General features: G+C 33.7%; 1 protein-coding gene across 1 annotated transcript in view; it reads right to left on the bottom strand.

Annotated features, from left to right (window-relative positions):
• LOC128987924 (uncharacterized) overlaps positions 1 to 12,955 on the bottom strand; it is a 34,254-nt gene extending 21,299 nt beyond the window's left edge. The window contains exons 1-4 of the mRNA XM_054409019.1: positions 12,896 to 12,955; positions 12,334 to 12,375; positions 4,850 to 4,879; positions 1,131 to 1,226 (exon numbers count right to left, since the gene is read on the bottom strand). Coding sequence (XP_054264994.1) covers positions 1,131 to 1,226; positions 4,850 to 4,879; positions 12,334 to 12,375; positions 12,896 to 12,934 — 207 coding nt within the window. The 5' untranslated portion in view covers positions 12,935 to 12,955. The remainder of the gene's footprint in view (positions 1 to 1,130; positions 1,227 to 4,849; positions 4,880 to 12,333; positions 12,376 to 12,895) is intronic.
• Between the last annotated feature and the right edge of the window lie 11,236 nt (positions 12,956 to 24,191).

Below are 24,191 nucleotides of genomic sequence, written 5' to 3'. Positions count from 1 at the left end.
AAAATATAAGAAAATAAAAGGGATGCAGCAGCAATCTTTTGGTGCATAAGAAATATATTTCTGGCCAAGAAAGAAATAAAAAAAAAAAAAATAGCAGTCTATTAATCTACCTCTGTGCCTACTCTGTGACCTATGGATGTGAATCCTGGACTTTGACCAAAAGACTTAAAATCAAGCTCCAAGCAAGCAATGGAGATGAGGTTTCTTAGGAAAGTATAGAACAAAACAAAAAGGGATAGAATAAGAAATGTTGCAATAAGAAACACCTACGATGTTAAGCCCTTAACTATCACAATACAGGAACAGCAACTAAAATGATTTGGGCATGTCCACAACTCGGCTTCCGAAGATGATGAAAGAGGTCATGTTGAGGGAAAGAGCAAGTAGACCGAGAAAGACATTGAAGGAAGAGATATACATTTAGGATGCTTTGCGTGAGAAGGGCAGCTCCGTACATGGCCACTCACTGAGACAGAAAGTCATAGAGGCGCCTTGTTGTAACCTCGACACCAACCGGTAAAAGAGGACAGGATTAAGTAAGTACCAATTCATTTTTATATAGAACTAGCTGGCCCGACAGACATCGTCCTGTCCTATGTGGTTTTATGTCAAATGCTCGTTCATTTTCAAGATGAGCTCGTTCGCATGGCTCAATCACGTCCTGGTCGAAGTTCGTTCGCTACGCTCACTCACCTTTAGGTTGGAGCTCGTTCGCTGCGCTCACTTGCCTTTAGGTTAGCTCATTCGCTACGCTAACTCGCCTACAGGTTGAAGTTTGTTCGCTACGCTCACTCACTTTTTGGTTGAAAATTAGCTGTTGTCATAAATTTAAAAAAATAATAAACACTTTGTGAAAATCTAGTTTAAAGTTTCTTGACTCGATTGTAAAATATAACTGCGAAACCTACCACGTATCCAATAATTGAATAATATGCATACTATAATTGCAATAATTGCATACTTGATTATTTCATTTTCATCAAATTATACGTAAATAAACTTGTAGTAGTTGATTAGCAGGAAGGTTATACCGATATTAAAGAAGTAGAAAGGGCAATTAACACTCAACATACATTAAAGGAATCCCATAAATTTTACAAAAACTTTAAAACTATAAACAGATTACTTACCTTGTACTCGTCTTCGTCAGTAATGGTGCCAGAAATGGCGTAGAAAATAGCAAGTTTTTTGTCTTGGTGGTTTTTAAACCTGTCTTCATAGTCTACCTAAAACACAAATGTAAAATTCTTTCACCATTATATTTTTAACTAGGTAAAAATAATGGTTACATTTAAACAAATAACATAATGAATGTTGAAAGTGAAGTATTGTGTGCGCTCTAACTGATTATACAGGGTGGAACGAAGTTAGTGTTAAAAATGCGTATGTGTTGAACAACTTAGTGTTACTGACAGTATGGCACCAGTTTATTTGTCCATATCTTCAAACGTAGGCAGCAACAGACAAAATAAGATGTAGTTTTTATATTTGTATTTGCTTGGATAAATAACGATAAAAGCACTCAAGATTGCTTTCATTTCAACTTCATTGTCACTTTCAGAATCCTCATTTAACTTCCAATAATAATAGTACAATATCATTGAGATCAAACAGAATTATAAGCCCTTGTTTAATGGAAGTTTGAATTTGTGACTATTGAAAAACAACATTAACTTTCCCGTAGGATTTTCTATACTAATTTGAGCTATAGAGACTGTAAAATAATCCTAAAAACTTCATCTTTTAATGGTCTTTAAAATAATGTATAAAAACCTACTGCTTCATTGATTTATCGTGTTTCAATCTAGAGTTTCTCTTAGATAACACGGTTAAAGCTGCATTTTCTTTAAAATGACAATGTATTTGGTTAAATAATATGGCAATAGCTGCATTAAAAATTTTGTTTATATGGGGTTTATGGTAATGTTTGGAATCCATGAGACATTTCTCACAAGAAAATCAATAATTGAATGAACGAAGTGAATTCTTATACTGGTGTAAAATGCATCTTCTCAATCTCCAATAACTCGAATATAACTTCGTATATCAAGTTGATGTTTTGCACAAAGGTTCTTTATCATATTATCACGGTTAAGTTCGTTATTGGAGATTATTTGTTCGGTAATAATTATAAAATCCTAAAAACCATTTTAATTTTCCACGATAAGAATAATAAATTTTGAAGAATAATCGGAGGAAATAAATATGGGACATAAAAATATCCACCGAAATGTATTACATTCGATAAAAATGTTTGGGTAGTCACATGTTTTAACTTTTTACATGTTTTTATGGTTGTTAGTTTAGAAGACCTAGGCTTAAATTAATTATGACCACAGTTCTTGGGCTACTTGTTAAAATAATGTGTGAACTTTATCACTGTCTTGAGCTTTTTATACTATTAATTTTCAACATTATTGTTATAGCATACTCTGCCTAATCCAATCAGATTGTTTTTAATAGTTATTTTTTCAAACATAAGCTAAGTTACATAGTTTCCTTTCTTCTTATCGTCGTCGGTTGTTTGTGTTTTCTGTTGGGTGTATTTGTTGTTGTTGTTAATGTTGGCTGTAAAATAAAAGTGAACATTTTTATACAATCATTTAATGAAAAAAAAACGCAAATATAACTCCTCGTAGTTATGATGTAAGAGTTATTTCACTGTATACCTATCTTTGTGACTGTTGTCAATGGCAAACACTAGATCTAGGTTAGGAACAAAGAGATAAAAACAATAACAGTTGGATAAAAGAAATTAGTTTTTATTTAATTTAACAAAGCCCATGTTTTCCTTCACGAAGACACATTTTTTCTTTAGTTACTTTGAAACTAAATCCTTTCTTCACTGTTGTGCTGACTGACATCAGTTTCGTTCCTAGCTTGGGAAATTGCCATACATTCTCTAAAGTTGTGATGTATCGGTTCTTCCCAATATTCACACTTACTCGAATACTTCCCTCTCCAACTGCCTCAATATCTTCACCATTTCCACAGTGACGTTAATTGGTGAAGTAAACCTCTGATATGTGTGAAAGAAGTCCCTTGGGAAACACATATGCTGCGATGCTCCAGAGTCTGCAATAAACTTGTCTTTCTTGTGCTCCTTTGCTACAATACACAAGAATGGACCACTGTTACCGTTTCTAGGCTCAGTCTTGTTCTTGTATTCTTTTTCTGATTTCTTTGGACACTGACTAGCATAGTGTGGTCCCTTTCAAATCAAACACTTTATTTTCTTCTTTATAGAATGCCTTTTGCCTTCTCAGAATGAACTTGTGCTATTTCTTGTAACCTGTAAGGCTTGTCCATTATCAGAATTCATAGTCCTAGGTAGCCTGGACTCAATCAGACGAATTCTCTCCATTAGCAAATCAACACTTTTGTCCTTCACTGGTATTATTTCCCACACACTTTTGAACTCAAAGAATTCTTTAGGTAGTGTACTCATAATCCTTGACATCAACACAAGTTCTGGCAGTTCTGAAGCTTTATGCTTTTTAAGTTTATCATTCACTTCTCTGAAGTTTAACTGCAATCTTGAGATATATTTGATCAAATCTTCTCCATCAGTTATACTAGACGTAAAGAACTGCTCCATTGTTCTTTCTAGTCTCTGACTTGATGATTGTTCATAATACTCAACAGCTTCTGCCATCGATATATAACTACTACTAATACTATTAATACTATCGATACTATACTATCGATATATAACTAGTTATATATCGATGGCTTCTGCCACATTTCATGTGCACTATCACAAGTAGCTGTTAATTGTACATTTGAATCGTCTAGAGCATTTACAATAAGTACCTGAGCTAAGGTGTCACCTTTCTTGAAATCCTTAAGCTTCTGCTCGTCTGTTTCTTCAGGCCTTGTCCTTTCACCAGTAATCAGATCACTAACTCCATGATGTCTCAAAACTAATTCCATCTGGCGTTTCCACCTTCTCCATGATGGAGAATTGCTTAGTTTTTCAACATTCACTCTTAAATCCATTCTTTTTACTTTCTGTAGCCCATAACCAAATAAAAAAACTAATTTCTTTATCCAACTTTTATTGTTTTTATTTGGGAGCCAGGTCATTGGTTAGTGACTAAGCAAGGAAAGAACTTAAATCACTGTATCTGGTTAAGTGTTTCAAAAATTAATCGTAATTATTGATATATGATCTTTCACGTGTTATTTTGAATTTCATATTAGGCCTATAACTTAACGTTATCCGGTAAGTTATAAGGTATTTAACTTAACGTTATCCGGTAAGTTATAAGCTATTTAACTTAACTTAGTTACACTATCAAGTGTAACTGACAGAGTGTTCCCTATGAAGTTAGGGTGGCCTGCAATCAAAGGTAATAGGCCTAGCCTACCTTGGCCTTTTCTACAGTCTAGCCACTTACAATTAGAATTCAATCATTTATGTAAAGGTTTCCTATGTCATTTATCAACAAAAAGCAGAGTCACGACTTACCATCCACCGGTGCCGTGTCTCGTGAATCAGCGTCTGGTCGACCAGTTTATTAAATGTATTTCGTGTGCGTCATGTTCGTATGTGTCCCCCGTTTATTTATTTGTTTATATTTTTGACGAACTCCACATGAGGAATTAGCAAGACATTCTTGACCTGAAGATGTGCTACTTTTAAAAATCACGAAACAGCTGTAGTCTTCATACTACCAAGTCGATCGTTTTTACCGAAACAGGTAATTTAAACCTATATTAGTTTATTCAGACGATCTAGAGGCCATTCCATCATGAAAACAAAAAGCAAATCTCAAACTTTGTGACAAGTTTTAACACATAAAGCCCTGTATAGATTTACAATAATTCAAGAGAATTTAATACTCACATCTGATGTCACTTTTTCCCCAACTTCAATCTGAAAAATATAAGTAGAAAAAATTAATATAATTGATAACTAATGTCTATCAATCTTATCAGCCACAAGAGGTAGTACAATACCAAAACTTAATGACAATTTGAAAACATGTTTCTCGAAAAATGTATATATTTACTAGTTGTTCTGCCCGTGCGTTAACAGGGCAAGATTACTTCAGAGAATAATGTGGGCCTCTAAATCTACTATAAAAAACAGTTACACACTTTTACTATGCGAACTATACAGGCAAATCTCAATCGTACTTAATGATATTTTAAATGAAAATCTCTTGTGTATTTTTGTATTTTATTTCATTTTGTGTGTATTTACGCCAGTTGTATTTTTTCCGTTTTGAAAGGAAACGGCCCAAACTCGGCTCTTGTTACTATCTAACGTCGACCTTTTTGTTAGATAGCATCATTAATTCATAGCCCAATGAAAAGTGGCATCTGGGTCTGGAAAGGATCTCACTTGAATTCGAACCAGCGACCTTCAGATTTGAAGGCGAGCACTACAACCACTCGGCTTTTGCTTTAAATATATTAACAGGGTGAAAGTAAACAAACTTTAAAGCACATCTGATGCATCTTCAATATTGTTGTGTTCGTTGTTAACACTTTACAACTTATATTGGACTAAGGTGGACAGATAAAATACAACGGTTGCATTATTAATGACAAGGCCACATGCAGGGTGTTAGGGTTAGACTTCAACTGATATTCTCATGATATATTACAAATATCATTTTACTTTTATACAGTATGTTTTGTTAGTAAACATATCCATCGCTGGGGTGGTTGTTATGCCAACCGGCTTGCTGACTACGATCTTAGCGGGGGAAGAAGTGCGATGCCTCTGGTATTGCGGCTTTGCCAAATCTGGGTCTGAGCTAGCGGATGTAGGGGTTGCCACATTTCTATGTACAATTACAATATTTTCAGCAAAACTCGTATCTCCGTGTAGCGGACTGTTATTTAAACCGATCAGCTGATAAATGTGACGCTTAGTAACAATGGCAGAACTTTACTCCAGTTCATACATAACAGGACTGAATTGCTTGTCGGAATTTTCGGAATGTAAATCAACAGGTAAACCAAACCTACTGAATAATTCTCTTAAAAACTGTATAGCTAGTTTTGCGGAAGTGGAACTAACTTCACCTACTTCCAACAACTCAAACAGCAACCCTGGGGCTGGCTTGTGGACTGACCGGTGTACTCCGGTGTAATTTTTTTGACCAATTATGAACTTTCAATACAAAGAAAATGTAAACTGTCAAACAATTTAAATTCTGGATTTTTGTGACTCCATTGTATTTCTTAACGAAATTTTAAATAAAGGAAACTGTCTATTGTCTAGTGTCTATAAACATCTCAACTCTTTATACATTTCCAGAAATCTTCGCTGTTATTTGTTGTAGATAGTATGATGAAAAAATCTCTTATTTGCATGCCAAACCGTTAAATTTTATCCGTTCTAGTCTCATAATACTGTCTCATGTCAGAATCACTTCTCGATTTCCTATATCTATTTCCTAATTTATTTTACGAACGAATGTTTTTTTTTTTTTACTGGCAAACACTACTAGTTTTTTACATCTTAGAATATAAACTTATACTTCACCACATTGTTTACTTACTTTCCCGCGTTGCAGTTTTACTTAAAGGACTGTAATAGTCCAGTAAATAGAGACAAAAATAGGGGGGTTAACTTGCAAACGGTCCGGTAGTTCTAAATTTTTTATATGTTGTCTAGTATGGTAAGTAGTTGTTTAAAATGCAAAATACACAATTCTCCCCCCTCCAAATTAAATCATGAAATTAAAGCCCCATTTGTGATTTATGCAGATTTTGAATTATTTATATACTCTAACAACCATACTTCATCAGGATTTGCATTTGTTATAGTGAGAGATTCTAAGATTATTTCTAATGAGTTATATAGTGGTGCAAATGTTACTGATGTGTTTTTCAAAAGGTTGTTTGGGACTTATGACTTAATTAAAAGTCAAATGGCAATATATATTCCCCTTGTAATGACTTCTGAGCAAGAAGCATATTTCAAAAACTCAACACATTGTCACATTTGCGAAAAGCCTCTATATTTTGATAGGGTGAGAGATCACTGTCATTCATCTGCCCGATACCGTGGAGCTTCCCAAAATGATTGTAATTTAAAGTAACAAAGAAAATCCCAGTATTTTTCCATAACTTAAAAAATTATGAAGAAATATCCACTAATTGTAATAGATTGTTCCAGACAGAACGAAACGGCGAAGGAAGGAACTGTTGATATTAAATTAGAGATTGAAACTGCAGAAAATGTGCCAGCAAATACATCTGCATATTGTTTGATAATACACGATAAAGTGTTTGAGTACAATCCTTTGACAAATGAGATAAATAAAATGTAAATAAAAGATGAAAAACATTCAACAAGAATTGGTTGACTCTGCAAATCAAATACAAGAAAAATATAGAGCTTTTTAAAACGTGGCAAGTTTCTAGAGGCTGATGAGAGGTTCCAAACATTCCAACTTTTAATAGAGCCCTTACAAGAATTTAAAAAAATCACTACTACTGTCTCCAAATCGGAGAGGCCTCGAATGGAGATTCTCCCATGACTCCATCTAGCATACCAATGATACCAAGATTACAATAATCCACTCCACAGAAATTAGATTTTGGTCTTTTAGCATCAGACTATTTAGGAAATTACCTCAGTAAAAGTAGTATGACAGACTCTACATATGGTATTAGACGAGAAGCAAATAAATTTTGTATTGGAAATAAGGAAGTTGAAATTGCCAGTGATGATGTTACAGTTGCAAATAAAACCTACAAGGGGACAAAAGGTTTGTGAGAATTGTTAACTTTAAAAGAACCTGAGGATTATACTCCGGCTGACTTGCTAAATTATAAAGAGATTTTGGAAGCTACAAATGGACATTTAAAGAGTGACAAAGATGGTGCACCAATATCAAGTAATAGACATACTAAACATCTTAATATAATTAAACCTCTTTTTAAGTCTGTTGGTGAAGATTTGAGACTATATTGAGACTATGATGAGAGAAGACTTTATTTATTGGAATGATCCTAATGAGCTTGTAAATAGGTTAAGACTTCTTTGGCTAAGTCGCCAAGCCGGTAACTCGGGAGTGGATATTGAAATAGATTCCATTATTGAGGAATTGAGAGAAAGTGGAATAATTTATTAAATAAAAATATGTTTATAGAGCAATTTTATCGTTTATATAATCCATATAATAAGCCTGCAAAACCCAGGGCTAGTAATTTAAAAGACGATAGTTGGAATTGTTTAAACCATAAAATTGGTAATGTTAAAGATGGAGAGTTTGTAGATGATGTATTAACTTTGGGTCAGACATTAACTAGAAAAGGTGATGTCTTTTTACAAGGTAAAACTAAATATGAGTTTTTAGAATCCTAGAATAAAAATTGGAATGCTATAAAACTGAAAATTACTAACGTGGAAAAGGGTGAAAGTTTAGATGATGTGCCCACATTACAACAGACTTTAATACGAAAAGATGGTGGTACAATTGTACAAGACAATAATAATTATGAATTTTTAGAATCAGAGAATGGTGTTTGGAATGCTAAGAAACGGAAAATTACTAATATGGAAAAGGGTGAAAGTTTAGGTGATGTGCCCACTTTACAACAGACTTTAATACAAAAAGATGGCAAATTTGTACAATGTGATAATAATTATGAATTTTTAGAATCAGAGAATGGTGTTTGGAATGCTAAGAAACAGAAAATTAGTGATTTATTGCCAGGTACAGATAGTAAAGATGGTGTGAATGTTTCACAAGTTCCATAAATGGAAGCAAGCTATTGGGATTTTAATAATAAAAGGTTAGTACGTGTTAAACCTGCCATTGATGACTCTGACTGTGTTACAAAAGAACAGACTATAACTTTTGATAAAAAATCAAAATGTCGGGATGCCAAAAAACAATTTATAAGGAATCTACCAAAGGGGGAATATTTGGATGATATTTGTTTAATGTCACAAGCTATGTATTTGATGGATCAAAATTTGTATACGCAGGAAAAATTTTATTTGATGGAATTCAATCCTGATTTATTAGTTGCTAATCCTACATCTTTTAGTGGATTTAAGTATATAGATAATAGACCATAGATACCAGAAAACTATGTATTTAAAAGAAAGGAAGATAATCTATTGATTGGGGCTAATGGTAATATATTTACAGTTAAAGGAAAGAGTGATCTTATTAAAAATGAATGAAATTGCATACGAACTTCATAAGCCTGCAATAAATAATTTCATTAGAAGGCCTTTTAAAGTATTGGGCTTAAAGGAAACCGTACAAATAGATTTAATTGATATGCAAAACTATGCTAGAGAGAATTCTGGCAATAAATATATTTTCACTTTAATAGATACATTTTCTAAAAAAGCTTATGCTGCTCCACTAAAGAATAAGACAGGGTTGGTGGTTACAGAAGCCATTAAAACCATTCTTACAAAGGGGGTTAAAAACATTCAATACAAACAATGGAAAAAAATTTTAATCAATATTTTAGCAAACTAATGAAAAAATTAAATATTAATCACTATCACACTTTTTCTACAACTAAGGCTGCAATGGTGGAGGGGTTTCAGAGAACTTTAGAGAATTGGTTATATAGGGAATTTAGTGCTCAGGGGAGTTTTAAATTGTTAGATTTACTTGCAAAGTTAATTCAAAAATATAATAATAAAGTGCATAGATCTATAGGAATGAAGTCTAACCAAGTGAGTGTTAAGAATAGTAAATATGTGCATGAGAAGTTGACTGCTAAAGTAATGCAAATTAAAAATCCAAGATATAAGGTGGGTGATAGTGTGAGAATTTCCAAGTATAAACATGTGTTCAGTAAAGGATATACCCCAAATTGGACAGGAGAGCTATTTTCAATAGCAAAAGTTAAGAATACAAAGCCTGTGACTTATATCTTGAAAGATGAAAATGGTAATATAATCAGGGGAGGGTTCTATACAGAGGAGTTGTTAAATACCGGAGGTATAAAGACATGTATTTGGTAGAAAAGGTGATTAGGAGGAAGGGTGATTTATTATGTCAAATGGCTTGGGTTCCCAAGTAGCCAAAACTCATGGATTTCCACTAAGGATGCCATTTCACCATGTCACCACTGAAGACAAGAAGTGAGAAGACTGAGCCTGACCATGGGTCGGGAGTATGCCCGCGCCTATGAGTCGGGAGCGCGGTCAAGTTCGTGTACAAACCTCGCACGATTTTGAAAATATACGTGTGAATGGATGTGGATTTGAATTTTTAATGGAGTTGTACAATAGTATAGAACATTTGTATAGGGGTGTATAGGCCGTGGGCAGGATTTTTTTTTAAGTGGCTAAAAAAGCCCACCATGTTATTCTTACGGGGATAACGTGCCTAAAGTGGCTTATAACCATCATTTTGCCTCTACTGATTCAATAGGTGGGTAATTATTATAGATATTAGAATTGATAACGGTATGGATTATTAACATTGATAATTACGTCACTAGCCTTACTAGCGTGTTTACTTTTTAAATTCCTTCAACATGTGACAAGTTCTTTTTTTAAATGAATGTTATTTTAAACAAACAGCTAATTAAAACGAACTATTTGTTATTGTTTTTACTTTTCTTTGTTGATTCTTGTTTATTTAGCAATTGATTCAGTGAAATTGGTACGTTTAATGATGTTAGGATACCAAAGTTATATTATGTTGTTAAATACTGTGAATTTTATTGGATAATATCGTTTTATTTTAGGCAGTTTCTCTTCAGACCTACTGGAAATTGTGTATAGTACAAGTAATTGTATTGTGGTGATAATAATTATGGAAGAGGCAGGTATGCGATGGAAGGTGGTATTTTTGACTAGGTCTATACACTTCTCAATTGACTATAACCATTGGACTATTGGATACTGAATTATTATCTTAATAGTCAAAGCTATTACTCTTTACTGTAGGCTACTTATAATCAGTGTGCAAATCGGCCGCAAATCTCACTTCAACGCTTTTCACATCGTTACAATTGCTGTTTTATTGTAAAATTATCGGATTTAAAATGCATATCGTATAGGCCTATGATGGAATAAAACATATTTGGCCACGCAACATTTGCTTACAAGATGATTTTTCACATTAAAACTGCAAGAAAATATTTTGTATTTATGCGTGTAAACTAGCTGTACTGAATTGTACATAGTTTTAACTGACTACTCAATTCCCGTACGTAGGATGGGCTAGCATCTCGTTAAAAATAAAAATAAAAAAGATAAAACTCCTAGAGATACCATGGAATGTTACCTACTAACCCGATTTGATCAAAATTGGACCACAGGTGTATTCTGTAGCTCTATATACATCTACACATACAGACAAACACACACACACACACACACACACAGACATAACTTCGAACCTATAACTATCATTCGCCTATTGGGTCTGATGATGATTGGAGTGTCCAATCGAAATCGATCACCACTTACCATCTTTTTTGTATATTTACCGTCTTGTGATTAACACTATAAGTGTAAATATATGTTTTAAGTGTTATAAGACGTTTCTTTTATTTACTTTCCATAACTTCGAAAACCACTTTTAGGGTTCAGGGGGGGATACAAATATATAACTGTTTATAGTATTTTGAACCGTAGTCGATTTTGGCCTATGGGGACTTAAACACGAAAAAGTAAGTCAGTCCCGGTAGGTCTAAGCAGAGATTAAAAGACTAGACGGATGCTAGATTAGAATAGAGTAGCAGATGCTACAAACACATGGACTGGTGGTCGATGGCTAGGAGAATCCTCCTAGGTCGGTGGTCGCTGCAGTGCAGGCCCACTGCAACTCTATCTCGCTCTCTGGGAAATGGGGATTGCCGGGATCCCCGCGCTGCACGACGTGGCAACACGGGGAGAAAGGTTAGAAGGGTTGTGGTACTACTACTAAAACCCCGAATGCTTGTAATAGCTTCGTTTACGTATTAATTTCCCTATAACCTAATCAATATATCTCTAAAAAAGAAATCAACATCATAATTCGCCATATGTAATGGATATAAAAACTCAATATTTGATATGCTAGTAAACAAATATGAAAATACAAATTACTCAAGGGTGTCAACACTGATCTAGAAATAGTTATGATTTGAATAAAAACTGTACTGAGCAACATCCTGAAATATGATATGTCAAAAAACAATATAAACACTTAATTTAAAACTTCCTAAATGGAAAATTATATAACTCTCCTATTAAAAAATATTCTTCTGTTACGAAACACTTGATTAAACACACTTTTACATTTATTAACCCCATAAACTGATACGGGCTCTGTTTATATTTAATATATTTTTACACACAAAAATAGTTGAACAAAACTTAATATAAAACCAGCTCCTCACCTCTGCACCTGCTTCTGCACCTATCTCCCATACTAGACATGCCTGAAAAAATATTCGTTTTAGGTCTAGTAAAATTTACTTGTTTAGTGAAAAAAACTATTTTTCAATTTTGTGTATGTCTACGGCACGTGGCGTTAGAATCTATTACCTTTTTTTGTAAAACTTGTAATTCCAAATCTTGGTCTCTTTACGTCTAACATCTAACTTTATTCTGATAGCATATAGTTAAAGCCCAAATCCAAATGGCATTGCGAATTCAGGAAAGTTCCGGATGAGGAGGGGTGTATGTCGGAGAGGGTTTTCACAGGGCAGACAAAAGCAATGAGAACAATATGTAAAAACAACCACTGGATCATGAAGTTACAGTTTACCTTGATACGTGATTACTTGGTACTTATTATATTTTACAAAGCATATCATCGATTATATTTTGTAACAAATAATTTAAATCAATTCTTGAGATACATTAGATTTTGTAATAAAATAATTAACGGAAATATAAATCATGGGAGTCTGTTAAGATAAATCGAGCAAACTAAAGACTAAGGATGTCTAAACTTACCAGCACGGACATCTCAAAACTAAAAAGGAAGATCTTCATGTTGAAAGCAGTGGAGCTGTACTGAATCGTACGCGAATTTATACAATAGCATCGACAGCTTTCGATTTAGGCCCTATTACATCAATTAATTACAATTATAATCGACGAGTTAATGAGCGCGGTAACATGTTGGCAAGTGTGCTTGTGAAAAAGTATGGTTTTTGCTCCAATACCCGAATCAGACTTAACATAAGTGGAATGAAACAATGTTTACAAAAAAACGAATAACTTAGTACATTAAAATGTTTTTGTACAATAATGTATAAAATTTATAGCAACTATGCTATGCTACAACATTATGTATGTACATAATGTTCAAACGCTTTAATTGGGTGTGGAGGAAATTTAAAAAAAATCAGTTCAAAATTCCCATCCCCATTTTATGAAAAATAGCTGTTGTAGTTTACTTGTTTATGAATACTAGCAGAGTACCCGTCCTGCGTACGGAATTTGCATATAAGGTATAAAATGCTTATTGCAGTTATACTCAGGCTTTGCGTTTGCAATGGGGGAGGGCACAGTTTGATAACATTTGGTTCTTTAAATTTACGATATGCTATAGTATAACTACACATCTACCATAGCCATAATGTTCTATCACTGCACCTAAACAATAAAGAATTAAATTATAAAACATTCTCATTACATGTACATTATAAAAGTCACTAGGAATATAACCATATTAGCTGTCATTTAAAATAAAATCCTAATTAGCAACTCATTACCTTTGGAATTTTAGTTCAAAAAGTTATCCATACGAAGCTGTCTGTAACTCCTGTTTGATCCTTCTACATGTTCTTCAGGTATATTTAGGTACCATATATGTATTAACTAGCAGAGTACCCGTCCTTCGTACGGGGTTGGCATGTAAGTATAAAATGCTTATTGCAGTTACGCTCAAGCTTTGCGTTTGCAATGGGCGAGGACACATTTTGATAAAATTTGCTTCTTTAAATTTACGCTATACTAAAGTATTACACATCTACCATAGCCATAATGTTCCACCACTTCACCTACACGATAGAGGAAAATAAATTATAAAAAATTTTCAAAATATCACAAATTAAAAACATAAACATAACTGTAAACAATCCTACTTGACAGTTCTCATTGTGTATCACAGCTTTTTGTTGCTGCTTAGTTCAAATTAGCTATTGTCATAAATGTAAAAAGATAACTAATAATAGGAACCGTGTTGCACCTTGTAACTTTTTAATGCTATTGCATATCATAGAACTAACTTGTATAGTTGAAACAGCTGAATAAATGATTTAATTCTTTTTAAATATGAATGCTCATTAGGTTAACATGGGAAAGTCCAGAGCCACTGGGGTGGAGCACGAAAGGATTTTTGAGATAAGAATATGTGGTAATTATTCCGAATAGGTATATACGAGAACATTAATCTCGTACGTTAATAGGATATGTGAGCTACTATCATGCCAAATTTCAGCCCAATCGGTCTAGTGCGTGACTGCACTTAAAAAAAAAACAAAAAAAAAACAAAAAAAACAAAAAAAAAACACGCAAATTTCACATTTATAATAGGTATTAGTAATAAGTAAGATATAGAGTTCCACCGTTCCACTTAGTGTTAAATATTACATTGTTAAGGTTAAGTTAAGCTGAAAAAAACAAAAGAGAATACAGTAATACAAACAAATAATTACACCTGATTTTAATAAGATAATAAGTTGAAAGAATAACATACAAATAAGTCCAGCTAAGGTATTTTTAACATTAGGTATATGGAAAGTTCCCTTTAGAAAAGAATGACAACCTTAAAGGGCTATTTATGAAATGATGGATAGTTTTGCGCAGGGTTACTCGTCATGACGAACAATTTAAGTATATGGTTTATGGGGGTGTGACTTGTAGTTTTTTTTAAAGTTCATGGGTACTTTGGAATTTATATACGGATATTTTGATCAAATTTGGCAAATTTATTTATTTTTAAATAATTGGAATTTGCTAAGTCTGCAGCTTTGCTGCGATGGGGGTATTTATACTTTATTATATTTTCATAAGCTTTTTCAAATGCCTTTTTTCATTTTCAAAGAGTTGTTTAGCCTCCGGATTACTGTATTATACTTGAAATTGTTAAAAATATCTGAATATAGTAATCCTTTGTTGCTGTTTTAACAACTAGTATCGGCCATTCTGAACCATTATCAGGCCTCAAGATGTCAGATAACCACTTCATTCGAAGGTTGTTAACAGATTTCAATAAATAAAACATATACGGTACCCGATAACATAGAACGGACACACGTTTACAAAAAAAAAAAAAAAAAAAAAAAAAACGAAACACACGATGGGACATTGACAAAATCTCACGTGACCGGGCTGAAGTAAAGTCTAGACTGGCGGTCAAGGTGGTCTGTGACATCTGTATCTGTCTTCTTATCAGCAGTTTTAACTGCTCTGCATATTTAAACTCTTCATATGTGTTTCTGGTTAAACTGTCCTCTGTGAAATGTAAAACTTCCATATTATGTTACGATTGATGTCTGAATAATTGTGGTTATGTAACACCATCATTAAGAAAAATGAATAATTTTTCCTAAAATTGCATGCCCATACCATAAAAATGAGACCTCTCCCAGCTTTCTACGGCCTCCCGTTCGCTCACAAATTAATTGTAAAATTTTGGGCTTACGGATATGGAAGGTTGACTTCTGGCTACTCTTTCAATAGAGATCCAAGTATCTTGTTCGTCTTGAATGATACGGTAAACTTATTGTTATACATGATATTTTTAAATGTGTTACTGATATGTGAACAAAAAATTGCTGAAATTAAATGTTGTAGTTTTTAACATAGCCGACTGTTAGTTCTAATCGTACGAAGCTACAGTGATGTCAAGCAAGTTAATTGCGAACACTTGCACGTTATTAAATGGTGAAGTGCTTAACCCAACATTCCTAGCAAATAACCTTTATAAAGAAGAATATTTGGTGTGATAAGACAATAGATGTATTGAAAATCATCATTAATCTACAATGTCAAACATTAATAACATAATTACTGTACATAAAACATCCAAAATTAAAGCTAACTTATGACTCCGAACTGCTCAATATAGTACCCGCAATGTATGGTAAAAGGTTACACCGTTTTGAAAGTCAATTTTAAAATCAGTTAGTTTTTTTTGTTTTAGTTAAGTATATCGGAAGCCAGGTGGTTAAGCACTATATATGTTATTTACTAAAGTGATCTACGATAACAATTTTTAAACAAGAATGGTCCTCTTTAAAATATTGTTTAAGTGCATGGTTATAGAGTTAAAAAGTTCCGGAGCAGCTAAATATTACAAGCAATGATGAAGATAGAGCTACAAAACATGAAAAGAGTCACTGAACATAACAATTATATTAACACATTATTCAGTGATACGCCACCCTCTCGGGGGGACAGCTCACTAGAGACAGAAGAAAAGCTTTGGTAAGCATAGGTTGATGCAAATAAAGTTAAATGTCTTTGATATTAAAACACAATGCCGCAAATCTCAACTCTGGACAACAGAAAAAAATATAAGAAGTTGAAATATTTGTTGAATTTTTAATTTTTGGGGGGGCAAAATTGAGTAAACTCAGTTAAACACTCTATAACGAGTTCTGTTCACAAAGTAGATTAAAAGGGTGAAGCCCTTGGAAGCGCAAAATCAATGGTGGGATTCCGCCATTCCGGCAAAATATTGTTAAGAGGTGGAGGACCAAACAATAACAAGACAAGAGCTGGCTGGACACAAAATACAATTCATTGAGCAAATAATATTATTCATAACAACAATATAGCAAGTAAATATTCTTTTTACAAGAATGCCCTACAAGGCAATTCCGTAACCAAAAGAATAACCTTAATTTATTTAAAGCCGTCAAATATAATAAATAAAATTTCATATAAATGCATAAAAGATTTAATTTAAAGTTTTAAGTGTTCATTTTTTTATTAGGCCTAATTAAGCTAAAATAAAAGTTTAAGTTACAAAATTCAAATTCAAGAAAAAGTTAGGTTGGGTGGCCACCTTGAAATAATTCTTAAAAAAAATTTGCCTATACATTGAAATAAATAAATAGCCGACATAAATAACATACATTGACAAACACAGAAGTTACAAATATCACGGATTATTAAACAAATCGCCTCGCATTTACACCAAGCGGTTTATCACAAACCGGCCAAAAAATAAATACAGTAATATACCCTCACTCAAAGGGTGATACGCAGAAGTTAAGAATGGATGGAAAGAAATTGAATTAACACACTCACTCCCGTGTGTCTGGAGACTCTACGTACAGAGAAGTGTGATGGCCGGTACTGAACCTGGTAACACTCACACACACGCGCGCACACCGACACACACACACGCACACATACACACAGACATCACTTCGAAAACAACTTTTTTGGGTCCAGGGGGACCCAAAACGAATATATCCACTCAAAACTCAAACTCGAAAATTTTGACGAAAACAATTATTTCTCCATATACTATGGTATAGGGGGAGAAAGTAAAGAGTAGTGTAAACATGAAAACAAGTATTTTTTGTAAGTTTTTTTAAGAAATTCAAATGTGTGGGAACCAACACACATAAAAGTTTGCTAACACGATTTTAAATCATATCGAAGTTAATTTAAAACAAATTTTTCAGCGAAATTGTATTGAATTAAAATTAGTATAATTTTTAATACTAAACTTATACAAAAGTACTCTAACGCTATTTTTCTTATATTTCGTTGTTGAATCTTGGGAATAATGAGTAAAGTTTAAAGCCAATTAGGAGTCAATATAAAGTTCTTTCGTCTCAGCAGTTTTCCTTGGATATAACCAATAAAGGTCGTCTCTTATCATTCAATAATACATCAGGTTTATGCTTATAATTGTAATTTGTTTAATATATATCTCAATATTTTAATATGCTTGTTTAGGTTAAGAAGCATTACATTATTAGGTTGGATTCGATTATTTGAATGGCGACTTATACCAAATACTATTAATACTATACTATTTTTGTTGTGGTACTGTACGGTAATGCGTAAGTACTTTGGAAATAGATTCACAATGATTTCTGTTTGTTATACCGTTAAAAACCCCTTTTTTTGTATCTTGGCGTTGGCTTGAACAAAGATTTGGACGTTTTTTACACAGTTTCAACTTTCAAACATTCATCGTTGATATTATATTTGATTTTAGAATAAAATATTATTAAAAAAGTGCCACTTCCCTTAATAGTTACACGAATAACTTATTGCAATTGCATCTGAATTATCAGGAATCAGAACTCACAACATTTTGTGGGTCGTGTGGTTGACACAGAACATAAAAACCCTTGGAAGGATGGACTGTAAATTGGTTATGACTGATAATCCGTAATAGTCTATTGTTTTTTTCTTAAGAAATAGTTTTTTAGATACTTTTTGGGTCTTGCTATTTTGGTTTGGTTAAAATGGAACGTAAATTAATATTACAATATCATATTATTGAGGAACAATCCATTTATGATGTAGTATTTGTATTTCAGCATTCTTCTGATAAACAATCAACTATATTGAATTAATGTCGAAATTCGTATAGTTTCTCTATGACGTGTTACAACATGATGAGTCGATATAATGATCATTGTATAATATTGGAACTAAACCTGCCATCAAAGGATAAGATTGCTCAAAGCTTGGATTAGTACTTTTTGACGAATTAGCTCGACAATGGTACAGATTCTAATTACAAATCAGCGTGCTCATGTTTCAATAACGACCAAGGGACTCTTAGTCGTATCTTCGAGACTCTCTCTTCAACTGAAATTTGTAGCTTATGTTATTATTTTTGTTTGTTTTGATGTATCGTTTTCTTTAGGGTACTAAAACTATTTACTAGGGTAATTAAGTAAATTATTGGTAGTAATTATACATTTTATTTTGTCGAGTCACTTTTAGGTATAATCAAAACTACACAATGCTTAGGAAACCGCAGTTTATTTTTTGCATTATCGCAAGCAAGATATTTTACTTATTACATAAATCCATACTTAGAAATTTGTTGTAAATATATATTTATGATATGTTTAGGGATATTACAGTTGTCAAGAATTATCATAAACAGATTTAAATTTTACAGTTATGAATAAAAATTGTACTGTTATTATTTGACTTAATAAAAAAAAAAATAATTTCCTAAAATTAACCTCTGATAGTTATGAAATTAGAGCAATAGACTTATTTATTATACTTTATAGACCTATATCGGTTAGGTCACAATGTATGAGTGTGAGATATCAAGTTGTCATCACAAAGATAATGAAGTGCCTCAAAAGGGAGCCAACTTGGTCTTGTAGTTTTTAATCATAGGTGTGTACGCATCTTATCTTGTTATGATATTTACGTAGGAAACTATACCTTACACCTACAGGATGATAGCTAATAATTACACTTTTTCAGTATGACCATACTTATGCATAGGTATCGTAAGAATCTCATTTTATGGCCATTTTTTTTTTTTTTAGTATGAAAATATACAAATTCTAGTCGTCTTCTTGGATAGTAAGCCATAAATTGTAAACCAAATATATAACAATATTCACTGGTTGAGGGGTCTATGCCCAATTATTTTGCATATTATTTGCACCGGGGAATTTAAACTTCACTTTAACAGTATTTGGTCTCAACGGTGAAGTCATTCTGATGAAAAGTAGTTCAACAACTGCGAAACAAACGCGTTTTGGTATAAATGTCATATTTTCGGTAATGGCGACATTTTTGGTATGGGATCTTTGCTAACCTTGATGTACAAGGTCCTCACTCTCAGGTAGCTACATGAGCGAGAGGTTGAGGTTTTGTGATGAGATCTCTCTTAGATCTAATTGTGAGCCAAAGCTTCACTGCGAGGTTAAATCTTGGTAAATAATGGAAAGACTTAAACCCCCCCCCCTCCATACACGGTCCGACATGTCAGCAGACATGTACGGTCTGTGGTCCATCTGCCAACTCTGTCAAGTCTGGATGTTACCATACACTATCCCACCAGTGTTCCGACCGAGGCTTACGGTCCGACGGGGGTAGCGGATTTCTACCCCCGGATATTTACCCCCATGAAAAAACGCCTACGTTATTTTGACGTCACGAGGGGCGGGGCCTATACACGGTCGAGAAACAGCCCGCGACTGGAAATTTACCCCCAATATATTATTAAATAATCAACATGTAATTGTTTGATTATAAAGTGATTTGCCATAGCACGGAAATCTACCCCCGGATATCTACCCCCGGACATCTACCCCCGGATATCTACCCCCGGACATCTACCCCCGGATATCTACCCCCGGAAATCTACCCCCGGACATCTACCCCCAGATATCTACCCCCGGACATCTACCCCCAGACATCTACCCCCGGACATCTACCCCCGGACATCTACCCCCGGAAATCAACGGCTCTTCGGTTAAGCATTGTCTTGTAATATCCAGTATTAAGCATGCGATATGGCATTGACTTGTTTAACATTATCTATCTTCCTAATTCAATAAGCTGTAACAGTCCTTTTTTCACCCGACCTTCTTCGCCGATTGTTACGATTGAGGTGTCATTTTAAAGCTTAAGATCTTGCGCAGAGCAAAATGGTAATTAAAAAGGATATTTCGATTAGGGCTTCAAAAGGTTGACCCCTAAGCCTTTGATTTATTCCTAGAAGGTGCTTCTAATGGTTGACCAACTTTCACACTATACAGTAACAGTTATAAAGGTGAAATGTGAGCAGATTACTAATCAGTTCCATTTTTAAGTCAGGTTGAAAACCAGAATAGATCGTCTGCAACTGTAAACAAGAGATGGAACACTACCCCAAAACGACTTTTCGTTCTCAATTGGACCTCTATCAATAACCTGTGTTGCCTGTACAGCGAGGCATTTTGAGAAGGAGAAAACCCGCCGGATGAATGCTTTAGGTTTATCAATAACGAAGATAAACATGGTTTTAGTTACACACTGGTAATCTTTGAATTGACTCATTCATTTAAACTCATTGTAAATATTCATTGTTATTCATTTTGAAATAACTCCTTTAATACTTTGCAATTGCTCGAATTCGAGCAACATGTACACTAAATACATATTATTGCACTTACGATTTATTTGATTCGTTTATTTACGTGAGTCACAACGTTTTTAATCTTACTTTTTTTATTTTATTAAAAAACATGATCGGAAATGGTTGCAGTACCGGTATTTGTAAACTAAATGTAATAACAAATTTCCAGTGACAGCTAGAAAAAAATCATCTTTATCCAGCTTTTCATCTTTCACAGCTGTTCGTTATTTCATCGATGTCGTATTCTCCAAACAAATTATTAGTATTTCATTAATTACTGGTAAACATTAAGAGTAGCCTAAACTTGACAAAAATGCAAAAAATTGGGGGTTTGAACCAAATTTATTTTATTTCAAAAGTAGTGAGGCCATATTTTAATGGCTTAAGTTACTCGTGTCAATCCACCGAATCCAAAAAGACTTAAATCGAATCACGATCGATGCTCTAGTTTTTGAGAAGAAGGCCACGTAAAATGCCTTCTGGGCCTTGACAGACAAGATAGAAATTGAGATAAAGACTTGTTTTGGCTTCTTTAATGTATAAAACGTAAAAATGACAAAAATAAATAATTTTAAGCAATGTTCATACTAAACTCTAATTTCATTAAAATAAATTCGTAAAACCAAAAGAACCAGGAGGTAAAAATACCTTCCCTATCCCGAAATATCCAATTTTATTCTTTTACATTATTCTCCGTATTTCACAACCAGCATTGACAACCAGAACCAATCATAAAATATGTTTATGTGTTATTTTTTACGATTAATTATTTGTGTAAACAACTAGACTTTTTAGCCAATGTAAAACTCCGGAAAGTGTCTACGACATAGGAGGTAATTACTACTTATTACTATTAGGTAATTGATAGTGAAAAATTATTAATTCATTAATCAACCTGTGGCAGGCTTTTTATCAACATTTAATTGCATTTTTACCACTAGTAATCAGAAAATAACCTCCTTCACTGATATATTTAAATTTCACGATCTGCGCTCATGCATGTGCCGTTAGCTATGAACGTATGTTAAAAATTGGTTAACAATTTAAATCACTGTCTGAAAATAAATCAAATGCTTATGGGTTACACTTTTGGAGCCCTTTATCAAAATATCCTTTTTAATTACCATTTGCGTTGCACTGAATCTTAAATGTCCGACCACTGGGGGTACATTTCTGGGGGTAGATTTCCGGGGGTAGATGTCTGGGGGTAAATGTCCGGGGGTAGATGTCCGGGGGTGGATGTATGGGAGTAGATTTCCGGGGGTAAAGTTCCGGTGTCAGGTTTATACGCATTTTGATTAATTACAACTGTTAAGTGAACCGTGAAATGCAAGTTGATTGAATATACAATAATTTATCCATCCTAAAAGTTCGCGGCCGGAAATCTACCCCCATACATGTGACGTCAAAGTGACGTAGGCGTTTTTTCATGGGGGTAAATATCCGGGGGTAGAAATCCGGCGACCCGTCCGACGTGGTCAGAGTCGGATGAGTCAGCAGACATGTCTTTCAACATGTCGGGCCGTGTATGGAGGGTTTAAGTCTTTCCTGCCTCGGATCATAGTTGTATGGTAACATTCTTTTCTTTTTCGTTTGGTAACATTGCCCTAAAAACTTGCAACCAATACTTTCAACAAAGATCTTGTAAAGTTATTTCAAACATCCAAAGTTGGTTATGGGTTTTGATTTGTTATTATCTCTACGTAAAAAGTGTATTTCAACAGTAGAACGCGTTTTTAAAATTTTGTTTCACTTTCAAACCGTTTATTGGTTTTTGGTGTAGGCCTGAGTTTTTTTTCAAACACAGGATGAAACTGGTTTACAGTTTAAACTAGCTGGCCCGACAGACGTCGTCCTTTCCTAATGTGGTTTTATGTCAAATGCTCGTTCATTTTCAAGATGAGCTCATTCGCATGGCTCAATCACGTCCTGGTTGAAGTTCGTTCGCTACGCTCACTCATCTTTATGTTGGAGTTCGTTCGCTGCGCTCACTTGCCTTCAGTTACATTTTACAACAAATATTCGTAAAAAACAAATGGAATAGAAACCTATTTGATAGCTCTCATATATTTGTTTAAAAAAATTAGGTTATCATTACAACAGCTGTTTCCTTAATTTAATTTAATCAAGAAATGGCAAACATGGCATGGTAAACAAAATAAAACATTCCTCCATAAGATTAACATGTAAACTGCAAAGGGCCATAGGACGCCAAAATAACCAACAATTACCTTAAGGGTTTTTGAAACGGAAACAGGCTATTATGTTATTCTAGTACCTAAGGAAAATCCCTGTAAATTTTCATGCCAATTGGTTCAGTAGTTTTCTAGTTATAAACGCTGTAACTAACACAACTTTCTTTTATATATTAAGACTAGCTGAGTGCCCGTCCTTCGTACGGGGTTGGTATATAAGTTAAAAATGCATATTGCAGTCACTCAAACTTTGCGATTGCAATGGGAGAGCAGGACACATTTTTATAAAATTTGCCTCTTTAAACTTACGGTATACCATAGGATTACACATCCACCATAGCCATAATGCTCTACCACTTCACCTATACAATAGAGAGATGTAAATTATGAAAAATTAGCAAAATATTACAAATTATTCATGGAATTAAAACCATAAACATAACTGTAAACAACTTTGACAGTTCTCATTGCATGTCACAGTTTTTTACTACCCCTTGGTTCAAATTAGCTGTTTTTATAAATGCAAAAAAATATAGTGCTGCCCCCTGTTAGCAAATCTTATAACTTGTCATGCTTTTGAATATCATAGAACCAACTTTTTAGTTGAAACAGCTGACTAAATTTTGTAATTACCTTTAAATATAAATACTCATTATGGTTAACATGGGGAACTACAGAGCCACTGGGGCGGAGCTCAAAAGTATTTTTGAGATAAGAATATGCCTATATGTTTATCGGGATTATGAGCTATCATCATGCCAAATTTCAGCCCAATCCGTCCAGTAGTTTATGCGTGATTGAACTTCAAGCAAACAAACACACAAACTTTCACATTTATAATATTAGTATAGTTTATGCGTGATTGAACTTCAAACAAACAAACACACAAACTTTCACATTTATAATATTAGTGAGATTTATAATATTAGTAAGATAAAAGACGGGGTTGTTTATTCATATAATATTACTGTTATGAAAA

The sequence above is a fragment of the Macrosteles quadrilineatus genome, unplaced genomic scaffold, assembly GCF_028750875.1.
Source record: "Macrosteles quadrilineatus isolate MER2022 unplaced genomic scaffold, UCM_ALF_1.0 Scaffold_2__2_contigs__length_208266976, whole genome shotgun sequence".
NCBI lineage: Eukaryota > Metazoa > Arthropoda > Insecta > Hemiptera > Cicadellidae > Macrosteles > Macrosteles quadrilineatus.
The sequence above is the reverse complement of the archived record's forward strand: the minus strand, read 5'-3'. Positions and strand labels throughout refer to the sequence as shown.